Source organism: Myotis daubentonii, chromosome 2 (assembly GCF_963259705.1).
Source record: "Myotis daubentonii chromosome 2, mMyoDau2.1, whole genome shotgun sequence".
NCBI lineage: Eukaryota > Metazoa > Chordata > Mammalia > Chiroptera > Vespertilionidae > Myotis > Myotis daubentonii.
In genome coordinates this window covers 50,695,404-50,723,349 of record NC_081841.1, presented here as the reverse complement: position 1 = coordinate 50,723,349, position 27,946 = coordinate 50,695,404, and the positions used below count along the sequence as shown (strand labels likewise).

The following is a 27,946-nucleotide window of genomic DNA, read 5'->3' as shown; positions in this document are numbered from 1 at the left end:
GCAGAATGTAGGTGGACACTCAGATGACAGATAGCCAGACAGACAGAATTCAGGCTGGGAGCTGGGGGAGGCAGCATGGAGCAGAGAGGGGCAGCCTGAGGTCACTTGCCCAGTTCTCTCTTTTTAGTTTCTTTTTTAGATTAGTTTTGTTAAAAATAAAAAGAATAGGATAGAGACAGGGAGAGTACTCTATGGTCAGGACTCCTTCCTCACCACAGACAAGAGGAAAGGACTGCCCAGGAGCGGGGGGCTGCCTTGGGAGGGGGAGGGTGTCCCCAGGGCAGATGTGGGGGGGTACTTGGGGCCCCCCTTGCTCTTCTAGCCCTCCTCATCTAGGCCTTTGGTACAGTGGCCTGCAGGGCTCAGCAGGTAAAGTCCTCAAAAGTGCCTCTGGCCGGATGGTGAGGTAGGATGTTGGCAGCATACGTCATCCCAGCAGGATGGCCCCGCAGGCTCTCGCACGGGTTCTGGGGGAACGGCACAGGGCAGGGACTGGTTATCGACAGATGGCACCAGGGCATGGGGGAGGCAAAGGAGAAAAGGTAGCAAGGGGTGGTCCAGGGGTGAGGGGGAAGGGGCGGGGTGGGGGGGGCACCCGTCTCTGGCTCCCTCACGTGTCTTTTGACGTCATCCAGGCTGAGGGCCACGCCCTTGTCTGCGCTGCTCCGTTTGGCCTCCTTCTGGCACTTGCCTCGTCTGCACAACTTGTGCTTAATGACCTGAGACATGTGGGTGGTGAGTGCGTGTGTGGGTGGCCTGGAACCCGCTCCTTCCATGGCCCCTGCCCTGGCAGGCCCCCCCCCCCCCCCGCTTACCTCATAGGCATAGTCAAAGAGCTCCAGCACCGTGAGGATGCTGGCGCCAATGAACAGCCCCATCTGGCCCCCAATGTCACCTGCAGGGGGGCACAGGGAGGTCAGTAGGGTCATGCACCATGGGAGCCGCAGAGCCCACCGGGACAGGCAGGCAAGTCAAGAGTGCGGAAGGATGGATAGCCTTTGCGAGGAGGAGCACAGAGTGATTCTGATGGGGTCTTCATGTTCCCCTCCAGGCCTTTCTGTGTTTTTTTTCCTACTTTTCTTAAAATGAATAGGTGTTATTCAGAGAAAAGTAATTGTTTATAAAATACCCGAACACGCTTACTCTCCAGGCAAATTTTCAAGGGGGTAGGAAATAGTTCCCCACTCATGGCCAGGCCGATCGCTTCCTATTTGCCCTAAGAGAAGGCCCGGCCCCCTCCCTCCGCCACAGACCAAGACGACAACATTTGGGGAAAGGCCCCGGGGGATGGTTGAGGGGGAAGAGCTCATGGGACAGAGGTGAGCAGCCTGCTCTGGGGGGGAGGGCGTCACCCCCTGCCCGTGACATGGGAAGGGGACAGGCGCCATCAGCAGCTCACCCAGGAGCCCTGCAATCTCATAGGCCTTCTTCTGTTCAATGGTCTCATAGTTGAGGACTTCAAAGAAAATGTCCAGCACCAGGATATTCTCCCTGCAGAGGGGTGGGGGGAGGAGACCTCGGTTCAAGTCACATCCCGGCCCTGACTGGCTGGGTAACTTCCGTAAGTTATCCTCTGAGTCAGTCTCCATAGCCGTCAAATGAGATGCTGATGGGGTACCTGCCTGTTAGGGTCGTGGTGAGGATTACATGTGATGGCACATACAAAAAGAGGCTCCACACACTGGCGAGGGCGAGGTGACCCCAGACACAGCAAGGACGGAAACAGGGGATGAGGTGAGGAGGAAGGAGAAAGAGAGAGGCACTTCCCCTGCTTGTTCCGACGTGATCTTTCCTCCTGTCTGCTGGCCCCCACCAACGCCGGCTGACACCCCCCCAGGTCCCAGCCCAAGGGCCCCCACCCTGCATAGCCAGCGCCCTTACCCTATGTACTGCTCAGACTTGTTGAACTTCTTGGCCAGGTATTTGGCGGATGCTTTGCTGGGGATCTTGACCATGGACAGCTCCTTGGCATAGCGGGTCAGATTGCAGGGCATTTCACACACACAGTACTCCTGGTCCTTCTCCACCAGGAAGTCTGTGCCCAGCCAGGTGAGAGGCGCCAGTTGAGTGGTGCCTTTTCGGCCAGCACCTTCCCGCATGCACATCCTGTTCTTGCCCAAAGGAACCCGGACCCCTTCTCTTTCTGACCTGCCCTTCACCTCGGCCCTGAGCCCGCCCGCACCAGCCTCCCAAGGGTGTTTCCTAGTCCTGTGTCTCATTCCCTCAGAGACCTTGGGAGTCAACCAGCTGAGCTGCTGAGGAGAGAGAGGGAGGGCCCCTCCCCTCCCAGGTGACCCTGGTCCATTTTTCACAGGGGCCTTTAGAGATGCAATTCCCGGCCTTGCTAACGTCAGACACAGGGGAGTCCAGGCGAAGCCTGATCCAGGAGTTAGTTGAAGTTTCTGGGAGCTTGGTCTGAAACCCCTGTGCCATGGCTGGCAGTCCCTCCTTCCCTCCCCCGGACTGCCCCGGGCGGGGGCGGGGCGCTCACCCAGAGCAGGATCCGCACACTCCTTGTACTGCTCTGGAGTGCAGTAGGGGGCGTCCCCTACAGAGGAGAGAGACAGTGGTGTAGGATGAACATTAAAGGGCTCCGTGACAGTGGTTGTAACAAAGGTCTAGAAGCTGGGAGAGAAGGAGAGGGTGAGACGAGCTACCCCCAGTCTGTCCTGGAGGTGACTCACCCCACAGTCCACTCCTCCTGGACCCTTCCCACCCATCCATCCCCACGGGAACAGGCAGGAGATACGGACAGAGACGCGTGGGTGTGGAATGGACGTCTCATCGATGAGAATGAGGGTTGGGACCGGGGGAGGGAGAAGCCAGCTGGTCTTCCTTCCGTGGCGGTAGGAGGTCGATATGCACGGGGAGCTGGAGGGGGGCAGGGTCGGCTGAGGGGCCCCGGGACTGTGTTGGGAGCTTCGGGGCCTGACCTGGCATGTGCACCATGCGGCAGTTACAGTTCTCCACCAGGTAGCGGGTCTCACAGTCGATGCGGCAGGCGGTAATGCTGTAGGAGTCGAAGAAATCCGAGTCCATGGTAACAGCTTTGCAGGTGCCCCAGGGCGGGGGCAGGTAGATGAGCTGCTGGGAGAGCCGGGGAGCTGGGGGGTGTGGAGACTTCTCCCCCAGTCACCGTGATGGGCTTCTCTAACAGGATGCAGAACTCAGGCGTCCTGCCCCTCTCCCTCCGCAGCCTCTGAGCGTCTTAGAGTTTAGAGAGCATCCCGGTTTATCAGCTCATTCGTGCTTCTCACGAGTCAGATCGCTACCCAGGCTCTCGCTCATCTGTCCCTCCTGTTAGTGATGGCCCACCGCTCCATGCTGAGCACCCCACCCGGGACCGTCCTCCTGTGGCCTCTCACCCTCTGCTCCTGGCAGGCCACAAAGGTCTGGAACCCTGGGGCCACACCAAAGCCCAGCTGGTCGATGAAGGGAGGTTCGTCCTGACTGTGGATCTGCACTTTGATGCCAGCTTCGAAGGACGTCTCATCTATGGGAATGAGGGGGGAGGGTGTAGAGGAGGCTTCTGAGTCCCTAACCTCCTCCAGGGCTGGGCCACCCTGCCTCTCCGGGAATAGGCACAGCACACACTGGGACTGGGGGCTCCGTTTAGGGGACCCCCCGCCCGCCCCTAGCTTCCTTGTGGCTTCACCAGCCCCGTGCTGCCCCGATGACTGCACCCTGCACGCTTCTTTCTTACCTGGCTTCGGCTATGCACATTGGTGTTTCCAGTTCTTTTTCAGATGCTCTCCACTTCTCCCCCCGCCCTTTTCTCCCTTCTCCCCCATCTCTCTCTGCCCCAAGGCCCCTGAGACCAGACAGACAACAGGCAGCCCAAGAGAGGGAGTTATTTATAGAGCGAGTGGCAGCCACTGATGGAGAGGGGTGGCTGGTTACCTTGGAGAGCAACTGAGCCAGGAAGGGGGAGCTGGAGAAACGTGAGTGTGGCAGTCAGTCAGGTGGTGTCGGAGAAGGAGATGGGGAGGTGCTGGGAGGAAGGGAGGAGCCCAGGGCCTGTCTAGGGTCCCACAGTGGAGCCCTGGAGTCCCCCCGGGCAGAGGCTGAGGCCTGGAACCGTGGGGAGGGGCCCCCAAGGGCTGACATACCAGTCTCCCCCCACACAGGCAGGTACTCGTCCTGCTGGATGTCTAGCATGATCTCCAGTCCATTGCCTGTCCCTCCCTTCATGGTCTTCAGCGGCGGACGCCCGTCTCGGCCAGAGTTGAACGTGTAGCACTTTCCATACCGTGTGAAGACCTGGCAGGGGCAGGTGAAGAGCTGAGAGCCCCGCCCGCACCCCCTGTCCCCCCAGGGCCGCCCCGACTGCCCTCAGCTGCCGGAATCGCAGTGCCCTTCCGGACTGATTCCTCCTGCGCAGCCCATTCGCCATCTGCCTTTGTTCCCACCCATTCTCTGCCCTCCTTTGCCCTGCTGTGTGCACTGGAAACCTGAGCCCTGTGGGGGCTCCTCTGCTACCTGGACAGGTTTCTGGGTTGGGTTTGGCCAATGGTTGGCATCAGTAAGAGACCAGGGGGCAGAAGGAGGGAGAGACGGGGCACCTCTCCTTCCCCACCCCTCACGTGGCTGAGGTTCTGGCAGCGGCTGGCCCTCGGTGACCGTCCTGCCCGAGGACCCCCTGCACAGCCCGTGGCCGCCTGCGCTCCTTCCGCCGGCGTGTGACCATGTCCCACGGCTGCCGGGGCCTCAGGCCCCTGGCTGGTTTCCTTAGCTCTGCCCCACGCTCTGTAAACAGGCCTCCTTCAGTCCTCTTCAATCAAACCATCTGAGTGGCCATCTTATTCCTGCTGGGACCCTGACGCAGACACCTCCCACACCAGGATCCCACCACGGCCGCGCCCTGGGCCCCCACCCCAGCCCTCTGAGGGCCCCTCTCCCCAAGACCCTCCTCCAAACCAAGTAAGCCTTTTCGTCTCCTCAGGCCATTCGCCCCGGTGTCCCTCATTGTCCCGTTATCACCAGAACCTGAAAATAAACCCCGTGGCCATGCCCAGGACCGGGCGCACCAAGCACCAGCAGCTCCTCTCTCAGCACCGAGCAGCCAGGGCCTGGCACGTTTGGCAATGCGCCTGCAGGACTGTCAGGGCCTCCGGACAGATCTCGGCCAGGGACCGTCTCTCCACTCCACCCCGGGAGCAGGGAGGAGGGAGCCGATGCGCTATGGCCCTTTCTCCCCGGCTCCCCTGAGCCTCCAGGTTCCCTCAGATGGGTGAGTGGGCTTCAGTGCTGCTGGCGCGAGTCATAGGTGAGTCCAGGCACAGCCCAGAGGACGAGAGAGACGAGTGCCTGGCCAGACTGGAGCAGCAGGGGGACAGGGCGCTGCTAGGAGCAGAGTCCTTGCCCCCTCAGCCTTCCTGGAACAACCTCCTTCTCCCCCCTCCAGAAAAGAAAACATGCTGTCCCCCATTTGGGGAGCGAGGCCCCTCGATGAGGTAGAAAGAGAACGCTGACAGCTCCTAATCCCTCCAGCCCACGACTGGGTGTCGTGGCATTCAGGCAGGACACACACCACGCCTGCCCTCCACCTGGGGGTGTGAGGCGCTCCCAGGGGCTGAGGCGCGCTGGTCCCGCCGGGCCTGGCTCAGAGAGCTGTGCCGCTGGCTGGTGGGCTGCTGCCGCCATCTCGTGGTTCTGGGTGGGAAGTGTCTGTTCTACCCTCGGGTTCAGAGGCAGGATCCCAAGCGGACCCCTTCCTTGTCCCGTGTTGCTATGTCCTGGCCTGTGTGAAGCCCAGCAGACGACTCAGTCTACAGCCCTCTGCGATGCACTGGCACGCTGACACCCACCTGCTCCCGCACGAGGAAGGAGGCTGGGGACCGAGGTGTGTGGGGAGGGCGGGCGTGGCAGCTGGCACCTGGTCGGACAGAACTGGAAGCTGAACTGGGGAGAAGATGGGTGTCCCCCGCAGGGAAGGCCTTAGACCCCAGAGTGGCAAGGAGGTTGATTCTCCCAATGAGGGCTTCCCTGGAGAGAGGGTCCCTGGCCACTTAGAGCTGGGGGTGGGGTGGGAGGGATTTATTTCTCCCTCAGAATAACACCCGCACATACACACACACACACACGTACTGACACACACACACACTCTCACACACACATACACACTCACACTCACACACACACGCACACACACGCTCACACACACTCACACGCACACACTCACACGCACACACTCACACACACACGTGTGCGCGCGTACACACACACTCACACACACATACACACTCACACACGCGCGCGCGCACACTCACATACACACGCACACACACACACATGCACGCACACACGCACGCACACACACACTGTAGGAGGAACACAGGGAGACCAAGGGAGGATGCAGTGAAGCCCGCCGTGGGCGCTGCGGTGAGGGTGTGGTGGGGCGGAGATGAGGGCTGCCCCCACGCTCCACCTCCCTTCCATCTTCCACCTCCAGAAACCAGTGGGCTCCCCCGCTGCAGTCCAGGGAGGAGAGTCACAATTGGTACTGCCTGGCCCAGGCACCCACCTGCTGGGCAGCAACTAATTACCGACTAGCACGATACACTTTAATATTTTAACAGGAACAGCGGCACTGAGATCAGAAGCCCCGCTCCAGACCCTGGGGCTCCTGGGTGAGCCCTGGCCAGGCCTCTCTGAGACATGTCACGGGGGGGGGGGGGGGGGTCCAGGTGAGGTGGGGGAGGAGCGGGACCCGCCAGCCCCAGCCCCAGAAAGTGAGGGTTAGGGTGCGCCGTGGCAGACACTCTCGGGGTGCCACGCCGGGCACGGGTCCCCACTCACCACTGAGAAGTTGTGAGGGCCGCAGGGCCCCCCACAGTAGGAGCAATAGAGCAGCATGTCCTCCAGCCGGTGGCAGGAGCGATTGTAGAAGCGGTGCAGGTTAAAAGGCTCCCCAGAGAAGGCCTCGGGCCCTGGGGGGGCCAGGGGCACCCCAGGGTCGTCACTTTCGTCCATCCCCAGCATAGGAGCCAGGTAGAGCAGGTCAGGGTAGCTGAGCTGGGACAGCCGCACGGCATTGGTGTTGCAGAGGGTGACCGCTGGGAAGGCCAGCTCCGAGGTGGCCACCTCGTCCAGCAGGGTCATGTGCGGGTAGCTGAGGTAATAGGCAACTCGGTCTCCTACCTGGCACAGGAAGGCCCCCAGTGCCAGGACAAAGGCCACCGCCCACAGGGCCTGCCTCGGCCCCGGGCCCCCTTCCACAAATATGTGGTTGGGGCCGTGGAGGGTGCAGCTGCTGGCAAAGGCCACCAGGTCCTCGGGCAGGTCCCCGTCTCTGGCCTCCTTCCTGGGGGCCTCCTTTTCCTTCTCTTCTTCCTCTTCTTCTGATTCTGAGCTGTCTCGCTGCTGCTGCTGCTGCTGCTGCTGCTGCTGCTGCTGCCGCTGGGGACCCTGACCATCTCCCGAGGGCCCGGGGGCCTCCTTTCCAGAGGAGAATGACACGGAGCAGAAGATCTGGATTGGCATCTTCACCAGGGGCTGCCTGGCACCAGGGGATTGGCAGGAGAAAGGTGAAGGGGATGTGGTCCCAGGCAGGGTCTGGCAGGGCCGGCCACCAGCCCTCCTGCCAGGTCCCCGCCAAGGGCTGGCCCCAGCCGTGTCCTTCCTCATCAGGCCTGTGTGGCAGTGTGGCTGAGCTGGGGCGGGGCGTGGAGAGAGGCTTGCCTGCCCTGCCAGGGAGGGCGGGTGTCTGGGCTGATGAATAATTGAAGGCAGAGTGAAAGGGAGGCTGATGGAGAGGAGGGGGCCTGGAGCCCCTTTTCCTTTTCTTTATCACCAGCTCCAGCAGGAAGGAGAGGGTTGAAGACAGAATGGAAATCTGGGGAATCCTAGGGGCTCCTGGTACCCACCTCTCCAGGTGAGATGGGACCTAGATCCTAGATAGTCCCTTGCTCTCTGCCAAGCCAGCAAAAGTCCCTGCTCCTCCCGTGTCTCTCTCTCTCTCTCTCTCTCTCTCTCTCTCTCTCTCTCTCTCTCTCTCACACACACACACACACACACACACACTTTCAAGCTCCCTCTCATCCTCCAATCTGCTCCTCAGCGTCCCCTCAGCCTTCCCACCCCAATTCAGGGTCCTCTCCCTCTCTCCTCGCCCTCCCCCCCACCCCTGGTTCCAGCCAGGCCTCTGGCATATCTGAGCCCCCACACCCTCTGGGCACTCTCTCAGACCTCTAATTCCTCTCCAGTTCCCCCTGACTCACAATCCCCCCAATTATTTCATTGACTCCCCAGTTCTCCCAATACACCATTATACCCCAGTCCAGTTCTCTTCTACTTATTCCTTTTTATCCTCTGTTTCCTTTCCATCACTGTCCTGACCCCAATTTTCTTTCAGTTATTTCCTGAACCCCCAATTCTCCTGCAATCACACTCCCTTGACTTCCCCATTTCCCTCCAGCCAGTCCCTGACCCCATTTCTCCTCCGCTCAGATCCCTCACCCATCTCGGCCTCAGGTCAGCACCCTCCCCGATGCTGAGCTGTACTCAGGTCACTTTCCCCTCTTCCGTTCCCTCTGTGGCTTGGGGGGCAGCCCAGGTTCCATTAGCACAGGTCTCTCACTGACCACAGACTCATTTACGGCCAGTTCCCAGCACTAGGGGGAGGGACCCCATCTCTTGCAGCTGAAAAGCTTCCTAATGGATCACCCCTCCCCCTCCCAGCTTGCCCACCGCCCAACAGTCCAGGAGAGGAGTTCTAGGAATTCTCTTCTGGTGGGTGGAAGAAACTGAGATCAGAGCAGAGACTGGGGCCTGGGTCAGGTGGGGAGTGTTGGGAACCAACCTGGGTATCCCCCCAAACCCTCAGCCTCACAGATGCCACCCAGCTCCTCAGTCTCTAAGGCCCCCGTTATCCCCCATTTCTCATTCCCTTCCCCCAGGCCCCCGGCCCCTCTGTGGGCTCTGATTACTCAGGGCCACTGGTTGAGGAACTTGAGCCACCAGCCAAGTCTCCAGGGCCTAGAAGGTGACCTGAGGAGGGGAGGGAGGGAGGTGACGCATACTAACCCTTCCTCTGCAGGGCCGGAGGAGGAGCAGTGGGGGCTGGACAAGTCTACTTGGGCCTTACCTCTCCTTAACCACCCACAGCCGCAGGCCTCGTTCCCTCCCCCCTCCTCTCCCCTCCCTCCCGGCTCCCACACTTCTTCCCTTCTCCGTTTGCATGCAGAGACCCTGGAGTGTGGTGGGTATAGAAGGCAGAGTGCCAAGTTCCAGCAGAACTGACTGATGTGGGACCTTTAGCCTCCGCTGTGCTGCCAGGGACACAGAGGCCCCAGAGAAGAGCGGCCTTTGAGATCTGGCCCCTCTCCACCCGTCCGCCCTCAGACTGGCCTCCTCTTCTTCTGCCCAAACAACAGCCTTTCAATGGGTCTTCCCGCCCCCCTGCCCCCAGCCCTGCGGGTCTCCCCATTTTCAGTCCGTGCTATGGAATTCTGACCAGTCTCCTGCTTAAAGACCTTCTCTCATTCCTCAGTGCCTCTTGGTAAAGTCAACCCAGCCCCATAAGCCTTTGCCACTTACCTTCCATCCTCCCCTCCCCTTCACCCCCGTCCATCATCCAGGCACCACGCCCTTCTCCCGTTCCGCAGACACACCAGGCGTATCCATAGTCCCGTGCCTTCTCTGGACTCGTCTGAAGAACTACTCATCTTTCCAGACCCTCCTCATACATTACCTCCTCCAAGAAGCCTTCCCTGGCTCCACAGGGCATAGTCCGTGCCCACCCAGGGAACAGACTAGAAGGTCCGTTCTGCTCAAGGCCCGTCAGGCATGAGTAGGGACCAGCAGCTCCTCGAGGACAGGGACTAGGAGAACGAAGGCAGGACCCAGGGACCAAGTGGAGAAACAGGAACCGAGAAAGACCAGGAAGACGCTGGGCAACCAGAGATAAGAGATGAGGAGAGGCCCCCACCCCCAGCTGTTGTCCTCATGCTTCTGTAGGCAGTCACGGGCTCCCTCTCTGTTTCCTGCCCCCTGCGCGTTTTCACCCTGCCCGCCAGACCTCAGCTGTGGGACTTGGCCGGTCCTCAGGCTGGGTTTCAGAGGTGGGCTCCAGCCTTGGGCCGGAGGAGGCTTGGGCTGGCCGTATGCTCCACACCCACTAGAGGGCAGTGTTCCCGCCTTCCGATGTGCTGGCAGGGGAAGTAGATTGGACTTCCAAAAGGAGGCAACTAAGGCAGGGGACGCTTCCAGTGTGGGGGCCTCATCAGGGAGAAAGGGGTGCACACAGAGCAGCTTCAAGGGACAGCCTATCTGGCATGGCTGGACACTGCTCCCCCACACCGCTACAAAGACCCACTGCGCACACCCACACTTCTCTACATATGGACACACAGCCCTCTTGCAGACAACAAACATAACACGCACCCTAACTGCATTTCCCTGTCCATCTTCTAACATCCTCTCCTATCTTAGCTCGTTCCAGTAGACAAATCCAGTGTTTTCACAATAATGGGAGGTGAGGCAAACAGCACTCACAGACCCCCGAGCGTACACAGAGGGCCCCAGAGAAGTGGCCAAGCAGACACACATGCAGAACAGCACTCAATTCTGATCGCTCTGCCCACGGCTGCGGCCCTTCCCCACGCCAGCCCCGAGCCCTCCGCTCCTCAGCTGTGATGCTCTCTCAGCGGTGTCTGCCTTTCTCTATCTCTCTCTCTGAACCCCAATCACCCTCACATCTGTGGAATGTTTCATGCTTTTCAAACAATAGCTCATGGGATCCTTACAGAACCCAGTGAAATAAGCAGGTTGAGTAACTTCACCCCCACTTGACAAATGAGGAAAGTGGGGCACAGTGACCTCGTCAGGTCTCACGGAGAGCAAGTAGAAGGCTTGAGACTAGAATTAAGTTCTTCTCCTCCAAATCCCTTTTCTGTCCTTTCACTTACCCATCAAATATTCCCTGAGTGTCTGTGTGCTGAGGACACAGGGAGAACAGATAAAGGACCGGGATCCTGCCGCCAATGAGCTTACTGTCTAATGGGGAAGACCGACAGCAGTTTTTTTAAATCACAAAAATGAATATGAATGAAAAACTATGATAAGTGTATGAAAAACTGATTTTATGAGGGTGGATGATAAGGAATCTGACCCAGACAAGTAATCAAGTCAGGTTTCTCTGAAGAAGTGATGTTTGAACTGCAATCTAAAGAGTAAGAAGGAATGCCTGGCGGGTGTGGCTCAGTGGTTGAGCAACAACCTATGAACCAGGAGGTCATGGGTCTGATTCCCGATCAGGGCACATGCCCAGGTTGCGGGCTCAACCCCCAGTAGGGGCGTGCAGGAGGCAGCGATCAATGACTTTCTCTCATCATTGATGTTTCTATCTCTCTCCCTATCACTTTCTGTCTCTGAAATCAATTTTAAAAAAAAACTTATTTAAAAAAATAAAATGTGGTATATTTGTATAATGAGATACTACACGAGCACTGAAAAGAACTACTGCAACGCACAACAATGACCCCGGATGTCACAGACACAATTATAAAAGGAAAAATAAAACAGACATAAGAGTGATACACTGTATAAGGACACATATACTCTAGGAAGTCCAAGACCAGGTGAAGAGTCTCTGTGTGGACAGCAGTCAGAATAAAGGTTAATTTTTATGCCGCAGCATTGACTAGGGAAGGGTCTGGAGGAAATTCCTGGGGTGCTGGAAATGCTTTACACTTTTAAACCAATGTAAATACACACCAATGAAATATGTAAAATACTAAATTGTAAGATACAGCAACATAAAAAATATACTAATGAAAAATTCATCGTGATATTAAGTCATGCCACCTCATGATTTTAAAGAAGAGGAAGGCTTGGGCCTGAGACTTGAGTAGTGCCAACATTTAATGGTCAAACAGGAGAATGAACTGGCAAAGAGACAGAAGGAGTGGCTAGACCAGCGGTTCTCAACCTGTGGGTCGCGACCCCTTTGGCAGTCGAACGACCCTTTCACAGGGGTCGCCTAAGACCATCCTGCATATCAGATATTTACATTATAATTCATAACAGTAGCAACATTACAGTTATGAAGTAGCAATGAAAATAATTTTATGGAACCAAGATGGTGGCATGGGTTAACGCCGGAGTTTGCTGCCTTGAACAACTACTTCGGAAGTGAAACTAAAAGACGGAACAGACATCACCCAGAACCACAGGAACGCTGGCTGAGTGGAAGTCCTACAACTAGGAGGAAAGAGAAACGCATACGGACACTCAGAGGAGGCGCAGTGCTGAAGTCAAATTCTGAGGTGCGGAGTGCGCGGAGCGGGCTGGTGGCGGAGGGCGCGGTTGGCGTTTTCAATCGGGAGGGAGTCGCAGACTCTGAGCTCCAGATACAGGCGAGTCTTTAGGGACCCAGACTCAAACGGGAGAAGCGGGACTGTCTGGCTTCGGTCAGAGCGAGTGCAGCTTTCTCTCCGAGGTTTGCAATGGTTGCTGGGACTCAGAGAGGCAGAGCCCCTGGGGACAGGACTGAGAGCCGCCATAACTGCTCTCTCCGGCCCACCCTGTTGATCCTGTGCGACCCACCCCGCCCAAGCCCTGCACAGAGGCATTTGCCAGATAGCCTCAGGCGAAGGCTAGATTAGCACCTCCCTAGAGGACAGAAGTTCTCTCACTGCAGACACAGTTGACTCTCATAGCCACTTGGCCTGGAGGTCAAACCCTCCCTGGTATTAGCTACAACAATCAAGGTTTAACTATAAGACTGCGAACAAAGACCACTAGGGGGTGCACCAAGAAAGCATAACAAAATGCGGAGACAAAGAAACAGGACAAAATTGTCAATGGAAGATATAGAGTTCAGAACCACACTTTTAAGGTCTCTCAAGAACTGTTTAGAACCCGCCGATAAACTTAATGAGATCTACAAGGAAAACTAATGAGACCCTCGATGTTATGATAAAGAACCAACTAGAAATTAAGCATACACAGACTAAAATAACGAATATTATACAGACTCCCGACAGCAGACCAGAGGAGCGCAAGAATCAAGTCAATGATTTGAAATGCGAGGAAGCAAAAACCACCCAAACGGAGGGGTGGAATGAAAAAAGAATCCAAAAATGCGAGGATAGTGTAAGGAGCCTCTGGGACAGCTTCAAGCGTACCAACATCAGAATTATAGGGGTGCCAGAAGGTGAGAGAGAGCAAGATATTGAAAACCTATTTGAAGAAATAATGACAGAAAACTTCCCCCACCTGGTGAAAGAAATGGACTTACAGGTCCAAGAAGCGCGGAGAACCCCAAACAAAAGGAATCCAAAGAGGACCACACCAAGACACATCATCATTAAAATGCCAAGAGCAAAAGACAAAGAGAGAATCTTAAAAGCAGCAAGAGAAAGAAACTCAGTTACCTACAAGGGAATACCCATACGACTGTCAGCTGATTTCTCAACAGAAGCTTTGCAGGCCAGAAGGGAATGGCAAGAAATATTCAAAGTGATGAATACCAAGAACCTACAACCAAGATTACTTTATCCAGCAAAGCTATCATTCAGAATTGAAGGTCAGATAAAGAGCTTCACAGATAAGGAAAAGCTAAAGGAGTTCATCACCACCAAACCAGGATTATATGAAATGCTGAAAGGTATCCTTTAAGAAGAGGAAGAGGAAGAAAAAGGCAAAGATACAAATTATGAACAACAAATATGCATCTATCAACAAGTGAATCTAAGAATCAAGTGAATAAATAATCTGATGAACAGAATGAACTGGTGATTATAATAGAATCAGGGACATAGAAAGGGAATGGACTGACTATTCTTGGGGGGGAAAGGGGTGTGGGAGATGTGGGAAGAGACTGGACAAAAATCGTGCACCTATGGATGAGGACAGTGGGTGGGGAGTGAGGGTGGAGGGTGGGGCGGGAACTGGGAGGAGGGGAGTTATGGGGGGAAAAGAGAGGAACAAATGTAATAATCTGAACAATAAAGATTTAATTTTAAAAAAAAGAAAATAATGTATGGTTGGGTCACAACGTGAGGAACTGTATTTAAAGGGCCAGAAGGTGGAGAACCACTGGGCTAGACAAAGGAGGAAGCCTGAGAGAGTATGGTTGTCAGGAAGGAGAACCGTTGAAAAAAGAGGGATTTGGCAACATGAGGATCACTTAGCTAGAACCGTTTTGGTGACGTGCTGGGGCAGAAGAGAGGCAGCCTGGAGTGGATTAGAGAGCGACTTGGAGATGAAAAAATGAAGACAGCGGAATACATACATCACTTTTAAGAATTTTGCCTGTGAAAGGAAGCAGAGACATCGTGTATGTGGGAGTTAGAAGGGGCTGTGGAGTTCAGACATCTGTAATTCGGTTTTTATCTTAACCTTAAAGCCCGATGCACGGTAAGTGCTCAATAAATGTTAACTGTCAGAGCTATCCAATTCAAGATGGGAGAATCTTAAGCATGTTTCACTATCAACGGGAAGGTTCCACTGGAGAGGGGAGAGACTGACCCGAGAGGAGGGACAGGCAGCATCTTTAGGGAGAAGGCGAGCAGATGGAAGGACTTGGTGGGGATTTCAGCCTGGATAAGCTGGACGCTTCCCTCTGGGGGCTGGTTCCCAGAGAGGGTAGCAGACCTTGCCAGAGGCTTCTATCATCTCGGTGAAGCCGGAACCGAGGGCTTCTGCTGAAGGTGAGAGGGGCAGGAAGGTGGCTTTTTGAGAAGAGTCGAGAAGTTTGCAGTCATCTCCGGGGAGAGCAAGTTGACCGGGACAGCACAGTGGGGCTGCCAGGCAGCACTGCAGCCCATTTAAGGATGTTGGTCATGACCACAATGCGCTTCAAGCTGGTCTGTTGTGTGCCTTCCTCTGGCAGAGCCTGGCTGCCCTGGAGCTGCCCTGAGGAGAGCAGCGGTGGCCGGTGGGCGTCTGAGGTGGGGCCTGGCCCAATGGAGCAGGAAAAAGGCAGAGGAGTCCAAAGACGCGGTGGGAGTGCTCCCCTTGAGGCCGGGATCCCTTCTCCTTCGCACCCTTCCTCCCCCTTTCGGCCTCACCACAGCTTCTTCACACGGCAGGGCGCCTAGAGCCCTCTCACCACACACCACGCTCGCTCCTGGAGTCACACACAGGAACCTGGACTTAGAAGATCTGACGTCAAGGTCCTACTCTGTCACTTACTGGCTGCATGACCGCGAGCAAGCACCGAGCACCTCTGAGCCTCAGTTTCCTCATCTTTCAAAGGAAGGCATTAAAATGTCCCCGCCTCCCAGGTTTATGAGTGTCGCATGAGCGAAAGCAAAGGGAATCTGTTCATTGCAAAGTGAGATGGAAAGAGAGGATTAATTTGGCTGGTATGTGCTCTGCGTGCCACCAGAGGTTTTCCACACACGAGCTCCCTCCCGCAGCCACCCAAAGTGAGCTGCGTGCCTCCGTGCACATGCACACACATCCACTTCACACCCTCATCTACACCCACAGTCTCCCACTCAGACATGCACACTGAGGTGCATATGTGTGCTTGCACACTAGGGGCACACATGCAGGGAGCCGAGTTGGCTGCTGTCCATGGTCAAGGCCACTGCAGCAATCTCTCCACTGGGGATGTTCTCAGGCTGGCACGATGATGCGACACACCAATTGGACACACACACACACACACAGCTACACAGCCCAACCTCCCAGGCCCCCAGGACTGTCAGAGGCATTGAGAGGATGCAATGAGAGGGGTGGGAAAGGATTTTCTTTCTAAGAACTCACAGGAGTTCAGAAAAATCACAGATTGCCCCCCCTCTACCTTGGGATCTGCCTGGGGTAGCAGAGTCTCTGTCTTATGCGTTGTTAAGGGAATTTGCCCTCAAGGTGAATACACAGTAGTTTCATACTCATTTAAAAATTTTCCATGAGGACGACGTCTGTTCCATGTGTCCAAGACAGTCGGTACTGCACATCCATTCTGCACATGGGCCGGCATGGGCTTAGCCGGAGTCCCAGAGGCTGAAGCAGGGGCTGCCCCTTGGCAAAGAATAATTTAACAGTCTACAGGAAATTGGACCCAGAAGCTCAGAAATGGAGCATATGAAACTATTCCCAAAACATAACCCAGGAATGCCAATACCCAGCCTCACCCTCCACCCGAACTAGGTACCACTTCTCATTCTTGGGGTCTGCTTCCCAGTTTGCCTTCCAGAATCCCCATGCACAGGTCCTGACTGGAAGGGTAGAGGCTCCTGGAGCAGCCACTCAGACATACAGCGAGGGGGGGCTTGTGCCTAAGGGACCCGGCAAAGGCGGGCAATGACCCTTGCTGGGGAGGATTGGGCTGCCCATCAGCTGGGTTGGCGTGGGGAGAAACCACACGTTCTACTAACCCGGAGTTTTTGAAAAGCTGAGCTGGGCTGGGAAGGTTGGAAGGTCTCCACCTGGATGTCGAGGATCCTTTCATCCCTAGCATGAAGGAAATGAGCCTTGCTCCCAAGGCTTCTGCTAGTGCTGCCCACCCTCTCAGCTCTGAGCCTGCCTGGGCACTGCCCTTCACTCCAAGCTCCCTGAGGGCAGGGACAGGCTCTGCGTGTCCACCACCCAGCTTGAGCCTGGCACTCAGAAGGGGCTCTGTCACAGAATAAATCACGTGGAGACTGACACACCTCCTGCCTAATATTCAGCCTCCCTCACCATCCCCCAGAATTAGAACTGTCTTCCACAAAGTTGAATCATGCTCAGAAGCAACTCCCACCCACAACTCCCAGCCCTCCTCTCGGCGGGCTTCCCCTCTGCTTCCAGACACGGACCAGGTGCAGCAGGGCCATACCTTGCAGTTACCCAAAGGCTGGGGCAGGAGAAAGGTGCTTGGAGGTGCTTGCCCCCTCCCCGCCCCCAACCACCGCCCTCCTTCCTGCTCTGCCCCCAGAGGCACTCAGTAACTCACATCAATTCCCTATTACTTTAGCCGGCAGCCAGGAGATCAATTAAGTTAGATCAGCCTCTTAGCTGACAGTAGCCTGGGAGAGGGGTGGAGTCAGAAATGCTAGGGGAGGGTAGAGGTGAGAGAGGAAACTAAGTTAGGAGAGAGAGAGAGACAGAGAGAGAGAGAGAGAGAGAGAGAGAGAGAGAGAGAGAGAGAGAGAGAGAGAGAGAGAGAGACCAAATCTAGGGTCCCCTGGATTCTTGCAACTGGCTGTACGCTGTACTGTACTCGTCTCTTCTCAACTCAGGGAGGGAAGGAGAGAAGGGAAGGATAAGGCTGGAGGAAGTTCCAAGAACCCCTAGGTCCGGAGTGCCTCTCCTCCAAAGTTAACCTCTCCATTCCAGGCTCTCCTGTCCCTCATGCTCCCCTGTCGGAGCCCCCTGTCGCCCATGAAGACCGCCAGGCCTCTAGGTGGAGTTGCCCGTGACCTCCCCCTTTCTCTCTCTGTGTGTAACAGCCTTCCCCCTCAGCAGCCCCTCCACTCCCTACCTAGCTGGAGGGAGCAGACCCAGGTAGTAAGGGTGGGCCCGCCCAGGGACTCCTGGTCTGAGCTGCTAAGGGCTGGGGTGTGGGAGGGTGAGGGGTGTCAGTGAAGGGGCAGAGCCAACCCTGGGGATAAGGGAGCTCCCTGCTAGGCCTGGCTCTCCCTGGGACCTGCGATCCAGCTCTGCTTGCTGTAAGATGACTTCTCCCTCCCCTCTGGGTCCCCAAATCACCCACCTCCACCACCTCTTCTATCAGCACCTCACCCCACAGGGGCTCCAGGAGATTCCTGTCCTCCTCCAGGACCCCAGGGGGATTTCTGTGTGCATCCTCTTCTCTCCACCTCTCCTCTGGGGGATTCCTGCCCCCCTCCAGAGTCCTGGGGGCCCCTGAGGGGCCTCATGGATTCCTGTCCCCAATCCTTTGTGCCCCAATTCCATCCCCTCCTGAGGGAGCATACTACCCCCACTCCACACCCACCCCTAGGATTTCCAGTCTCTGCCCTCCCTTCCCTCTGTTCCGGGGTCCAGAAATGAATTCCGTTTCTCTCTCCCCCAGGCAGAGGCTCTGGGTCTCAGCTGGCGGAGGGGGTGGCATAGGGCAGACTGGGCAACCATCTGCCAGCCCCCTCCCCTTGGTGCTGTTCAGCATTCCAGCCACATTGCCGCTCCCAATGCCAGGGACAGATAAGGTGCAGCTGGAGGCTGGCACCAGCTGCAACTGCGCTCACTCCCCCCAGCCCCAACCCAGACACTGCCAGACAGCTGCGCCCCCAGGCCCCCTCCATGGAACCCCTGCTCTGCCTTGGCCTGGGTAGCATCAAGGTGGGTGGGAGTGAGGAGCCCCTGTTGCCCTGGCAACCAAGCACCCCACCATGAAGGGGAGGAGGTCTTGTGGGTGGGTCTCTGGTTGCTCTTTCGGTAGCTCAGGAGAGAGCTCCTGCCGGACCCAACCCGGCTGCTGTGGGGATGTCTCCCCATTGCCCTCTGCCTCTTCAGTCTCAAAGAGTTTCCAACCAGTTCCTCCCCGATTTAGCCCAGGTTCCCCATTATCACCCCACTCTCCCAAGCGGACTCAGCCGCAGCTGGGGATGGACCTGTCAAACACTGTGACCACCAGTCTGTCCCCTGGTCTGAGCTGGGATGTTTGAGAGTGTGCCATTCTCATGGCCCCCAAACTGTCCTCCAGAGCAGACACACCCTCACAGACCCCCCGCCACACTCACACACCCTTACAGACCCCCCACACACTCACACACCCTCACAGACCCCCACACACACTCACACACCCTTACAGACCCCCACACACACTCACACACCCTTACAGACCCCCCCCACACACTCACACACCTTCACAGACTCCCCCACACACTCACACACCCTTACAGACCCCCACACACACTCACACACCCTTACAGACCCCCACACACACTCACACACCTTCACAGACCCCCACACACACTCACACACCCTTACAGACCCTCACATACACACACTCACACACCCTTACAGACCCTCACATACACACACTCACACACACACACCCTTACAGACCCTCACATACACACACTCACACACACCCTTACAGACCCTCACATACACACACTCACACACCCTCACAGACCCCCCACACTCACACACCCTTACAGACCCTCACATACACACACTCACACACACCCTCACAGACCCTCACACACCTTCACACACCCTCACAGACTCTCACACACACTCTCACACACACACCATCCCAGACCCTCACACACACTCTCACACACACACTATCCCAGACCCTCACACACACTCTCACACACACACCATCCCAGACCCTCACACACACTCTCACACACACACTATCCCAGACCCTCACACACACTCTCACACACACACCATCCCAGACCCTCACACACACTCTCACACACACACTATCCCAGACCCTCACACACACTCTCACACACACACACTATCCCAGACCCTCACACACATACTCACACACACACCATCCCAGACCCTCACACACACATACCCTCACATACAAGCTCTTATAGATTGGATGAGGGTTTCCCTTTGAAACCTGCAAAGGAGTTCACCTGGTGTCCATGGACACTATATTTTGCAAACACTGTGAGCCAGGGCTTGGACCCCCCGGTTAAGAACCTCTGCTCTTGAGGTGGTAGAGGTGCCAAGATGTCTCCCCTAAGCTCAACCCGATACAGATGTTTTCTGTCAGTGTCACATCTGCCTAATGGGTAGATACACGCCTTTTGGTCTAGCAGAGACTGGCAAGGATGAAAAGGCAGCTGTTCACTATGAGACCAGGAGAGAAGAGAGAAGGTAGAGTCCTGGCTGGTGTTGTTCAGTGGTTAAAACATCAGCCTGCACACCCACAGAGGAGTCAAGGGTTCGATTCCCTGTCATAGGCGCATACCTGGGTTGCAGGTTTGATCCCTGGCACCAGTAGGAGCACATGTAGGAAGCAACCAATCTATGTGTCTCTCTCACATAGATGTTTCTCTTTCTCCCCCTCCCTCTCTCCCTTCCACTTTCTCTAATGAGGATTAACAGAGAGAGAGAGAGAGAGAGAGAGAGAGAGAAGAGCAGAGCATCAGGCAAGGAGTTTCTGCACCCCTTAGAACCAGGGAGGAGTGCCAGACCCTTCTCCACCAGGGAGATGTCAGACATGGACTCACAACATGGGTCCCATCCATTAGGAGCATCCCAATGGGCAAAAGTGGTAGAGTTCCTGACATGGAAAGGATCCGGCAGCGAGGTCAACCAGAGAGGGTAGAAGAAGGGCCTGAGTGGTTTGGGTTCAGCCAGATTAAGGGTCAGGTCTTTGCTAAGGGCTCAGAAACAGCAAAAACCTCGTCTTGCCTGACAACCCAGACCAAGAAGTGCCTGCAAGCTCCTGGCCTGTATCTCTCTTCCCAGCAAAAGGAAGAACTCAGATTACTCCAGAACTTTCTGAACAGATCATCTCTCCATCTGACAGCTCAGAATTGTCCTCTCAGACACAATGGAATGATCACATTCCAGTATTTCATTTCCATAAACCAAACATGTCTTAGCATCACCACTTGGAATCTCTCTGGACATGAGAGATGTAATGGAGCAACGGAACACTCTTTATGGACTAATTACCCTCATGTTACACCTTAGCATCTTTCCAGGTTGAGTCAAGCAATTCCCTCCCTCCTCCAACACTACAAACCATCCACAGAGGGATGGTTTTTCTCTTTCTTGGGTGGTCCCTTCTGCTTGTGTGTTGGGAGGAAGGCCTTGGCTTTCACTTTCACCTTCACCAACAGTTCTATTCTCTTGGAAGCATAGTTGGTGAGCCAGGGAACCCTTAGGGCAAGGGCTCTGGGGAATACAGGACTCTCCTGGTTTGAGGAAGGAAAAAAGGGAAGAAAGTGGTTCTTGCATCGCATTAAGCGCCCCATCAGCTTGGCTCAGCAAGTTGTATGATCATGTAACTTTTGTCTGGTAGGATTGACAAAGGCTCATAAAACCAGTCTGTAGAGCAGGGCTTTAAATGATTGGGAAGTCTGCTTGGTGGGTGTGGCTCAGTAGTTGAGCATCGACCCATGCACCAAGAGGACTCCGACAGGAATCTGGGTTAGGACAAATGCCTGAGTTTCGGGAGCCAATTGCCCTATCCCGGGTAGGGGACGTGCAGAGGCAGCCGATCAATCAATCAATCGATGTTCTCTCTCTCTCTCTCCCTTTCTCTCTCTCTCTAAAATAAATAAAAACATATATATTTTTAAAAAAACTTAATTTCATTTAAAAAATTGGAAAGTCTTGTGTAACCTCAGCAAGAAAAAACAAGCATGACCTTTCTACAGGCTCAACCTTTCTACTCAAACAAATGCAGTTCATGCTCCTATAATGCTAGGAGGAAGCAAGCAAGTAGGGAAGAAAACGGGCAGGGAGAAAGGGGAGGTTCTGAGAGTGGAGAATTGGGGGCAGGCAGGGAGAGCAAGGGGCTCCTAGGGGAGGCTGGGTTTTCAAAGACCAGTGGCCAGAATTGGAAGTAGATTCGCCGACTCCAGGGTCAGCAGTGTTAACAAAAACAGCACACTGCATTGGGACTTAAGGAGACACGTTCTAATCCTGGATCTGTAACTAACCAGCTACGTGAGCTCGGGGCAGCTCATTCTCCCTCTCAGTTTGTGCACTCATAAAATAGAGATAATATGACTGTTTATCTAGGGGATTGCAGGAGTCTAGGAAGCATTCTGAAGAATTACCAGCATCGTCCTCTCATTCAGTGTTATTTTCCATGCACGGCTCCAGGTCCTCTGGTCCCTTTCCAGCCTCTTTCTGATTCTATGCCCTCAGGAACCTGTATGACTTGCTTAGGATCACCCAGTACAGAGAGTGCCCCGAACCCGCTCTGGGGTGCTGGCTTTGAGGCAGCCCCACCTGTGGGGCATCTCCATTTTAAGAAGCAAAGGGAGCTTGCTGTTCAGCCATGACTGTGTAGCCCAAATCATCTCTCCTTCCTCAGACCGAGTAGCACTGGTGGCTCTTGATGGCAAGGGGGTAACCCAATTGGACAGTGTACGTGTATGTGGTGTGTGTGTGTGTGTGTGGTGTGTGTGTGTGTGTATGTGGTGTGTGTGTGTGTGGTGTGTGTGTGTGGTATGTGTGTATGTGGTGTGTGTGTGGTGTGTGTGGTGTGTGGTGTGCGTGTGTATGTGGTATGTGTGGTGTGTGTGTGTGTGGTGTGTGCGTGTATGGTGTATGTGGTGTGTGTGTATGTGGTATGTGTGTGTGGTGTGTGTGGTTGTGTGTGTGTGTGTGGTGTGTGTGGTGTGTGTGTGTGTGTATGGTGTGTGTGTATGTGGTGTGTGTGTGTGTATGTGGTGTGTGTGTGTGTGTATGTGGTGTGTGTGTGTGTGTGTGTGTGGTGTGTATGTGGTGTGTGGTGTGTGTGTGTGTGCGTGTGTGGCGGCGCGGAGAGAATCACCCGTCTGGCTATTTAAGAGAAAGCTTCCCTCACGTTTCATGTCTCACAGCGCTTCTCAAACTTGAATTCAAATCACTGAGGGATCTTGTTAAAAGGCAGATTCTGATTCGGAGGCGGGGGGTAAAGTCTGCATTTCTGTCCAGCTCCCAGGGGAGGGTCCTCAGCCCCCACCCCCAGCTCTGACACCTGTGGCGCAGCAGGTAAGCTTGATGGGGCCAAGGCCATGCCAGGCTGTGTGTGTGCCTGCGTGTGTTGTGCACTGGGGGTTCTCTTTGTTGCCATAGCGTGGCACAAGGCGGAGGCTCCAGCCCTCCCACAGAACAAATGCACCTCCACGCTGAACAAAAGCCCCTGCGAGCCCCAGGGACACATAGCTTCCTCTCCCAGCGGAGCCAGCAGGATGAGAAGACTGCCTGCTCCTAGCCTCCTCCTCCTCTGGGGACCCGCTGACTCACAGGCCTCACGCTCCGCACCAGGGGACTCACTCACCACCTTGAAGTCTTCTGCGCTGCAGACCTCGCCCCGGAACTGGCAGGAGAGCAGCATGTCTCGAATGTCGTGCCCCGCGCGGTCGTAGAACTCGCGCATGTTGAAGGGCTTGGGCTTGAAGCTGCGGAAGTTGGCCTTGTCCTGCAGGATCTCCAGCTGCTTTTCATCTGCCATCTGCGTGTCCGGTATCTCATACCTGCAGCCGGGGGTCCGCGCATGGATCGGCATGATTTTCGATTCCTGCCTCTGTTTGGCCTCCAGTGTCCCATACCCCCCCCTCCAGGGAATGCGGGGAGGGCAGCATCCAGCCCTGTGGGTAGGTCTGGGCACAGGCATAGAATAGAGCAGGGCGTGTCCGGAGGACCTGCCCTGTAGGATCTGAGAAGGCAGAAGGATCTGTAGTGGCTGCTGGGGGGCTGGGCATCTTGGCACAGTGGTCAGGGTGGGGGAACAGAGAGATCAAAGCTGGAGCTATGACTTTTATAGTCTCGACCTGTTAAAGATGGTCTGTCGCCAGCCCCTACGTGAGCAGATCAAGAAGTAGTGGCAAAAAGGTGGGGAAAGGTCACTCCAAAGAGGGTGCTGATGTCTCACAGCTCCGGCTGGGTAGGGGCAGGGCTGGGCTGGGCTACGCTGGGATCCAAGACTGGGTGCCCTTCATTGAGTGCTCAGCAGTACCCCAATTCCTTTGCAGTGAGTGGCAAGTTTGAGGGGGATGGGAGGGAGAGGTTGTCTGGGTTTTATGGAGTTAGGGAATGGGTGCCTGGGAGCTGGGATGCATGCAACTCTAGGAGCCCGGCTGGGGGATGGGTGGGAGCCACCCACCTGTTGTTGAGCAGGGCCAGTAGCTCCCCAGCGTGGTACAGGTCATTCTTGGAGACTTGGCTAAACCGGAACTCGTTGAGGTTGCACAGCGTGATGGCAGGAAAGGTGAGCTGGGAGGCAGCCACCTCGTCGAGCTTGGTGACGTGGTGGTAGTTGAAGTAGTACTGCACACGCTCCGTGCACACACACAGCAGCACAGCCAGTGAGCCCAGGAAGCACAGGGCCCAGAGCGCCCGCTTTAGTGACAGCCGCTCGTAGGAGAAGATGTGGGCCAGGCCGTGCAGCGTGGAGCTGCTGGCGAAGGCCTGGATGCTCACGGGCTGGACTCCACCCACCTCTTCCTCCTCAGCCTTCAGTTCCATCCTGGCCAAGGGGATCCTGAGGGAAGGGCAGGGAGGGAATCTGTCATTATCCTGGGATGAAAGTACATATAGGGTCGCTCCAAATGTGTGCATCTGAAGTTCCCGTCGCCTGAGGTCACTGCCTCTGGGGCGGTAGACTCCCTGGTGTGCCAGCCCAGCGGTGGGCTGGCCCAGGGACACACTCCCAGCAGAGGGTTCCTCCAAATGCAGGGGCTGGGGCCAGGGTGGGGGTGGGGGGGAGTAGGGGGGGGAGTGGGAGGTCAGCTCAGGCCAGGAGAATGTTCTCCCAGAGAAGCTTCCCAGGCCAGGGGAGGCAGCAGACATAGTCATCCGAGGGCGAGAGGGAAGTCCCAATGTTCCCACAGGCAGACACAGGACTTCCCTCCAGATGTGGGGTCACTCTGGGACAGGAATGTCCACCCCATCCTCAGATGAAGACTCCCTCAGATGGGCTGAACCCGGGGTCAGGAGCTCCTGGTCAAGGGTGTCCCCAGGGCTGGGCTCCCCCCTTCTTTCTGAGCTAAACCTGGGCCAGAAACCCCCCAGGGAGGTGGGTAGGGGCCCAGGCTGAGTGCTCACCTGCGGACGCCTCTAGTTCTCATAACCCGCAGGCTGTATGTGTGTGTGGTTGGGGAGGGGGGTGAGGGCCACCCGTGGCGGATACATGGGGGGTTCCCTGTGACAGCGAGCTATCCCCGCCCCGGACGCAACACCCCCACTCCTCCAGTCCAGCTTCTCGACGCAGCCAGATCCCCTATTCGGCCCCCGCCCCCCTCCCCATCCACCAAGCCGCCCCAGGAGCTGGGGAAAGCGAGAAGGGAGCGAAGTCCTGGCTTCGTGAGCCAAAGGCAGGGGGATCAGAGACCCACCTTGAGGGGCTTCGGGAACCCGGCAATCCTGGGGCACGGGGCCGGCCGCGGGCTCAGCGCCGAGCCGCGGAGGGGCGCATGGCCCGGAGCGGGAGCCGGCGGCCGCCGCGGCACGCCGCGCAGAGCCCTGCAGGGAGCGGCCCGCTCGGCCCGGCCCGGCTCGGCTCGGTCCGCCCGCCCGCGCGCACTCGCTCGCTCGCTCGCCTTGGCTCTGTCCGCCCGGCTCGGCGCGGTGCGCGCTGCGCGGTGCTCTCAGCCCCGGGATCTGCAGGGATCCATCGTCCGGCCGGGAGGCGGCGGGAGGAGAGGCGAGGGGGAGGGGAGAGGGTGCGCGTGCGCGCCTACGAGTGTCTGCGAGGGTGTCTCCAGGCTGGTGTGCGCGCCAGGCCCCCGGACCTGGGACCGAGACCCAGGGCTCCCGGCTGCCTCGCCCCCTCCTCCCGGCCACTCTCGGCGCCTCCGGTCCCGGAGCCGGGTCCCTTCCTGCGAGGCCCTATGGCTTGTGCATGACTGTGTGTGGTGTGGGGTGTGTGTGTGTGTGTGCGCGCGCGCGCGCGGGAGGGAGGGTGTCTGCCCCCGGCGTCCCCCTCCCCGCTCTGTCTCCTTCGGATCGATGCTCCTGCCTCTTGCTGCTGCCTCCTCTGGTGGCACACACGCGCATACACACACACACACACACACACACACACACACACACACACCCGGAGTCACACTTGACTGATTCAAGCACTTGGCCGTGTGGAGACACAGGCACACATACAGACCAGAGTCACACCACACCACTCACACCCACTCATCTCAGGCCTGACCCACAGGGCAGGTACTCAGGAGCTTACACGTATTCATCTGTGCCTATCCCTGCTCCCCATGTACATGTGACATGTACACAACATACACATATATAAACAAACACAGCTTTGGCCACCCAAGCCCCATCCTTCTAGCTTTGGGGAGCATGCTTGCAACCCCTCAATGCCACCGCTAAAGAAGGAGCAGAGAGAAGGAAGGAGAAACAGCCAGAGGTCAAGGGAATTTGGACAGAATTCAAGAAACAAGGAAAAAGAATAGAGGGGGGGTTGGGGAGGGGGGAGGGTTAGATGGGTGGAGGTGGACAGGGCAAGGAAGGGATGGAAGGGGGTGCTGTACTCAGGGGACAGAGCAGAATTCTGGGGCACCGAGCCCAGGCCTCAGGGCTGCTCCTACTGTAGCTCTCACATCTTTCCTTCTCTCCCTCCCTCTTCCTCTCTGAGAGGCCTTGGGGGGTGGGGGGGGGCTCCTATCCAATTAACAGAGAAGGAGCAATCAAAGGGAAGTTGTTAATTTGCTGATGCTCATTAGGGGCTCTTAGCACAGAGACTGTTGAGGTCTGATGGTGTCAGATGATGAGGAGAGGGGTGTGGGGACCAGAATTCTCTCTCTAGCAGCTCCTTCACTCCACTTGTAGGCTGGCACAGCTCTGGGAGGAGGGAGGTGAGAGGTGTGTTCTCGGGGCTTTGAGAACGGAGAAAGGGCTGGCACAATGGATGAGAAGTTGTGAGGGGCTGGGGGCAGGGGACACATGGGAAGTCAGGGGGAGAGCTGGAGATCCCAAGAGGAGCTGTGGGCTTAGGACTGTGGAGGCGGAAGAATGGGATTCGTTTACTAGGGGCCTGGATTTGGCGTTGCCCAAAGGAAGGGAGGATTTGGGGTTCTGGTCTTGAGTTGGGGAGCTGTCCAGCAGCACCAGGCGGCCCCAGAGGGCTGCCATGTCCCTGGGCAACCACTGGGTGGCAGCACTCTCACAGATACTTAGAATCAACCCAGTGAGGCTTCTGGGAGTGGGAATTCCGCTTGGGAGTGTCCCAAACAGGGAACCAAGGAAGAATTGGACAGTCCGATTCCTGAATTCCTAGTGTCCTCGGGGGGATGAGAGGACTATCTTGAAGCATCTGCAATTCCCTTAGTTCCCCACCCTCGCAGGCTGAGTGACTGACATATGGAGCTTCTTGAAATGGCTGCAGATTGCTTCAGTCACCTGGGATGTTAACTGAGGGAGCAGCGTGGGTGGAAGGAAGGTGATGAGGTGAGGTGGAGGCAGGCAAGGACTGATCCAGGCCAATGAGCAGCCTCAGGAGGAATCTGGGGGAAGATAAAAGATGTGACTCAGGGAATTTCAGTTTCCAGACCTGGTCCTGCCACTCATTAGCATGGGCAGGTCCCTTGACCTCTCTGACTCAGTTTCCTCATCTATAAGATGGGAGTAATATTTATTTCACAGGAGTTACTGAGGATTACATGAGATAATGCATAGAAAGGGCTTGGCACATTCTCTTGTACTTAGTAAATCCTCAAAAAGTAATAGTAGCCTTGATGTTTGGGTCCAGTGGTAAAACCACCAGTGCAGCTAAATCAGGGCAGAATCTGACAATGGTTCAACCCAGGCTGCACATTTGAATCAACTGGAGAGCTTTTTAAAATGCTGATGCTGTGGCCCCATTTGAGACCAATTAAGTCAGAATCTGGGGGTGGGGCCCAGATTTCTCAACTGTTCAAGACCTTTAATATAAGCAGCCAGCCTGCAGAAACCTTGATCTTCAGAATCTGTGGGTCTGAATCAAGGCTTCAGCATGATTCTCCAGCCTTCAAGGTTCTTTCTTCTTTTTAATTTGAGAGAGAGAGGTAGATTTGTTTATCCATTCATTGGTTGATTCTTGTATGTACCCTGATCAGACCAAACCCGGAGCCTTGGTGTATTGGGATGACTGTCTCACCAACTGAGCTACCTGGGCAGGGCTCAAAGTTCTTTCTTACGGAAAACCTAAGTCCCTCCTGCTGTTTCCTCTTCATTTGAGGTGAGCTGAACCCCTGAACACATTCCCCATCCTTGCCCTGTACATTTCAGCAAACCTCCACTGAGGCATTGCCTGTGTCAAGCCCCAGGATTGGCCCTGGGGACATGGTAAGGAGTGGCATTATCCCTGCCTTCAAAATTTCCTAGTGTCAAAGGAGAGATGAACATGTTGACAACTGACTCTAGTGCAAAG

The 27,946-nt window shown here is 56.0% G+C and overlaps 1 protein-coding gene across 2 annotated transcripts; it reads right to left on the bottom strand.

Moving 5' to 3' along the window:
- Positions 1-5: 5 nt before the first annotated feature.
- ASIC1 (acid sensing ion channel subunit 1) lies at positions 6-25,425 on the bottom strand. Of its 2 annotated transcripts, XM_059682829.1 has the most exons (12): positions 24,924-25,425; positions 23,693-24,070; positions 22,868-23,063; positions 4,110-4,260; positions 3,366-3,493; positions 2,934-3,084; positions 2,492-2,548; positions 1,882-2,035; positions 1,400-1,491; positions 816-895; positions 615-719; positions 6-467 (listed from the first exon to the last, which is right to left on the bottom strand). In XM_059682829.1, the coding sequence occupies exons 2-12, from the start codon at positions 24,052-24,054 to the stop codon at positions 363-365; spliced, it is 1,581 nt and encodes a 526-aa protein (XP_059538812.1). In that variant the 5' UTR covers positions 24,055-24,070; positions 24,924-25,425; the 3' UTR covers positions 6-362. The 2 variants fall into 2 exon arrangements, with proteins under 2 accessions (XP_059538812.1, XP_059538811.1); XM_059682828.1 differs by lacking the exons at positions 22,868-23,063; positions 23,693-24,070; positions 24,924-25,425 and adding an exon at positions 6,799-7,619.
- Between the last annotated feature and the right edge of the window lie 2,521 nt (positions 25,426-27,946).

Bases quoted from the DNA above. Each gene is read 5' to 3' on its own strand.
- ASIC1 (XM_059682828.1), bottom strand. From the start codon at position 7,482: ATGCCAATCCAGATCTTCTGCTCCGTGTCATTCTCCTCTGGAAAGGAG. The intron at 4,261-6,798 runs GTGAGTGGGGAC...TGCCCCTGCCAG, and splicing joins GCCCTCACAACTTCTCAGTG to GTCTTCACACGGTATGGAAA. The intron at 1,492-1,881 runs GTAAGGGCGCTG...ACCCCTCTGCAG, and splicing joins AAGTCTGAGCAGTACATAGG to GGAGAATATCCTGGTGCTGG.